At 35.1% G+C, this 2,722-nt stretch overlaps 1 protein-coding gene across 3 annotated transcripts; it reads right to left on the bottom strand.

Moving 5' to 3' along the window:
* Positions 1-236: 236 nt before the first annotated feature.
* LOC110107849 (NAC domain-containing protein 100-like) lies at positions 237-1,945 on the bottom strand. 3 transcript variants are annotated; one of them, XM_028696847.1, is made up of 4 exons: positions 1,881-1,945; positions 1,338-1,555; positions 988-1,265; positions 237-909 (listed from the first exon to the last, which is right to left on the bottom strand). In XM_028696847.1, exons 2-4 carry the CDS (start codon positions 1,549-1,551, stop codon positions 391-393), a joined length of 1,011 nt encoding a protein of 336 aa, XP_028552680.1. In that variant the 5' UTR covers positions 1,552-1,555; positions 1,881-1,945; the 3' UTR covers positions 237-390. The 3 variants fall into 3 exon arrangements, with proteins under 3 accessions (XP_028552680.1, XP_028552679.1, XP_020693932.1); XM_028696846.1 differs by lacking the exon at positions 1,881-1,945 and adding an exon at positions 1,690-1,830; XM_020838273.2 differs by lacking the exon at positions 1,881-1,945 and adding an exon at positions 1,690-1,830 and having other exon boundaries at positions 237-906.
* Positions 1,946-2,722: the final 777 nt, after the last annotated feature.

Genomic DNA, 2,722 nt, shown 5'->3' with positions numbered 1-2,722 from the left:
CCACTACTCTAAAGATAGAGACTGTAATGTGGCTGACTTATAAGAATTTACACTTTTACATAATCTTTTATGCCCACACCCTTTCTCATATATTCTCAGCTCAGAAAGAAAAAAAGAAAAAAAATAAAAAAATAAAAAAAATCTGCTAAGCAACACTCAACTACTCAAATCAACATAGTCAATCAAACATTAGAAGTTAGCAGAAAAGTTACTAACTAAAAAATAACAAATTAAGATTTTTTTTTTTCAAACACAAACAATCATATATTTACTGCTATATTATGAATCCAAAGAGGATAAACTTATACAATTGATACTAATTTATACACATCCAGCAATTCCATATATAAATATCATAATATCCAAATTCACACAGAATTATTTCTGAATTTATTTTAAATAATTCCAGATGCACTCTTCGTAGTTACTCCTCCCAATTTCATTACCTGAGGAGATCTCCGGGTTTATATCACTGGTAAGACCAGTTTCCTGCGAGATGCTTAGCATCTCCTTCTCCAACTTGCATCCCTGCTTCGCTATTAGATCTTCTTCGAGCAAATTCATGAATCCATGACCAGAGAAAGAGTCCGAAGTCGGCGCAAATTTAGAGAAGAGGAAAGAGGAGAACTCAGCAGAGGTGTTGATTGCAGGAGAAGCTGGAAAAGCAGGGTTGAAGAACCTGAAGAGCTCTGAGTCTTGGATTTTTTGACCTTCCATGGCGTTGGAGAAGCAGGTCACGTGAGCTGGAATGTCCATTAATGGCGGGGGAGTTGGAGTTGGATTTGGAAGTTCAACTTCCATCTCTTCTCCATAAGAAAAAGATCCAATTTTTGCCGTTGCTCCGAAAAGCTTCTTCCCGTTTACAATTAAGTTTTTTTTCATAACTCTGCAGATTACCCACTCGCTCTGGCAAAAAAAACATGTAAAAATCAGTTTTTTATTGTATTTTGTTCCTAAAATTAAGCAAGAGAAGAAGAAAAGAAGCACCTTTGAAGCTCCAGGTAAACTGTAAGCTGAATATTTCCCTTCCAATCTAAATTCATGCATGACCCAATTACTCTTCTCACCTCTTGGAGCTCTTCCTCTGTAAAAAACCAATGTTTTCTTCATTCCAACGATCTGTTTACCCCTGTAGATCTCCTTGTCTTTACCTGTAGCCTTCCAGTAACCGGTATCAGTAGCCCGATTTGTTCGAAGACCGGTGGGATACTTTCGATCTCTTATGCAGAAAAAGTACCATTCTTTCTCTCCTAGCTTGGCTCTCTCTGTCAACAAAGTGAAACAGAGTGAGCAGAGAGGAGGAAGAAGAAGAAGGCAGATCGATGTTGAATGCTTACTTGGAAGATCCCATGGCTCGCACTTGTTGAGGTCTGCTACGCCAATGGCTTGTGGGTCGAAGTTGGAGTCGATGACCTTTTTAGAGAGGTAGTGAGTGATTAGTTCCTCATCAGTGGGATGGAATCTGAAACCTGGAGGTAATTCCATCTGGTATTCATCTTCTGTGTTGGTGAAGACAATTCCATGGCTGACAGCTGAATTTCCTTGTTCCATTGCGCTGAAGAAAAATAAAGAGATTTAGATTTTGTTGGTACAAAAACAACAAGCTTGATAACTGGAAAGAGATTAAACCAACATCAGTGTGAGAACAAGAGGTCTGATATAAGATGAGAAGTTAATATAAAGACCCACCATTAGATAAGGAATTATAATAGTTTGACGGAGAAGAAGGAGAAGCTGGAGGAGGAGCCGGAGAAGAAGAAGATGTTATTGGGTGGTTGCTTGAAACAGATGATAGAAAGATATATTGAGAGAGAGAGAGAGAGAGAGAGAGAAGGCAGGGGATGCTCTGAATCCTGCTTCAGGGATTTGGATAGGCAAACCTTTTGCTCGTTCAGGAGGTAGAAGCCGTTAAGGAAAAGAACCCTGGGATGGGATGAGCCTCTACTTAAAGCCAAAAAAAATAATAATAAAAATAAAAAGCAAAATTTTAGCTTAAAAAAAAAAAAAAAGAAGCAAAATTTTAGATCCAGAAGTGGGTAAATTTATGTCGAATTTATCATTTTTTTTATTACATTGTGAATTTTCTTTTTTATTTTAAAACGGAATAATAATTGAAAATACTTTTATTTAGACAAAATTTGTAGTGATTAAGTTGGCATCCAGTTTAAGGAATAAGTAGATATTAATCTGATTTGAGCTCAACTTGAGTCACTTATACGTGAATGCATGAGATATATCACCAAAAAATTATATCTATTAGGCACGTATCTTGAGGCAAAATCAAGTGGGAAAATTTCAAAATTAAAATCAAAATGAATATTTTGAAAATATGAACCCAACGGTATCAAATTCGACACAATACGAGCTCCAATTGGTCTAAATCAAAGACTCAGAATGTCTTTGGAAGGTTCAAACAATACTTTGGATGACTAAATGGTTTCCAAACGTGACATGCTTATAGATGAATCGAGCGGATCAACGAGACATATAAATTACATGCTTATAGTTGAATTTTAATATAGTTGAATTTATTATATGGTATAATACATGATAAATTAACACATATAAATTACCTTGTCTAACCTATTAAAACATCATGCAATAAATAAAAAAGCTTAAGCCAATGATGTGATAAATTACAACTTCTGTAGAGTAAAAAATTATAATTTTATTTTGTAATTAATTTAAAACATAAGATTTATAGATAAAAAAGCTAAGCAAG

The sequence above is a fragment of the Dendrobium catenatum genome, unplaced genomic scaffold (genome assembly GCF_001605985.2).
Source record: "Dendrobium catenatum unplaced genomic scaffold, ASM160598v2 fragScaff_scaffold_847, whole genome shotgun sequence".
In the NCBI taxonomy this organism is placed as follows: domain Eukaryota; kingdom Viridiplantae; phylum Streptophyta; class Magnoliopsida; order Asparagales; family Orchidaceae; genus Dendrobium; species Dendrobium catenatum.
Note: the sequence above shows the minus strand (reverse complement) of the source record. Positions and strands in the feature narration are given on the sequence as shown.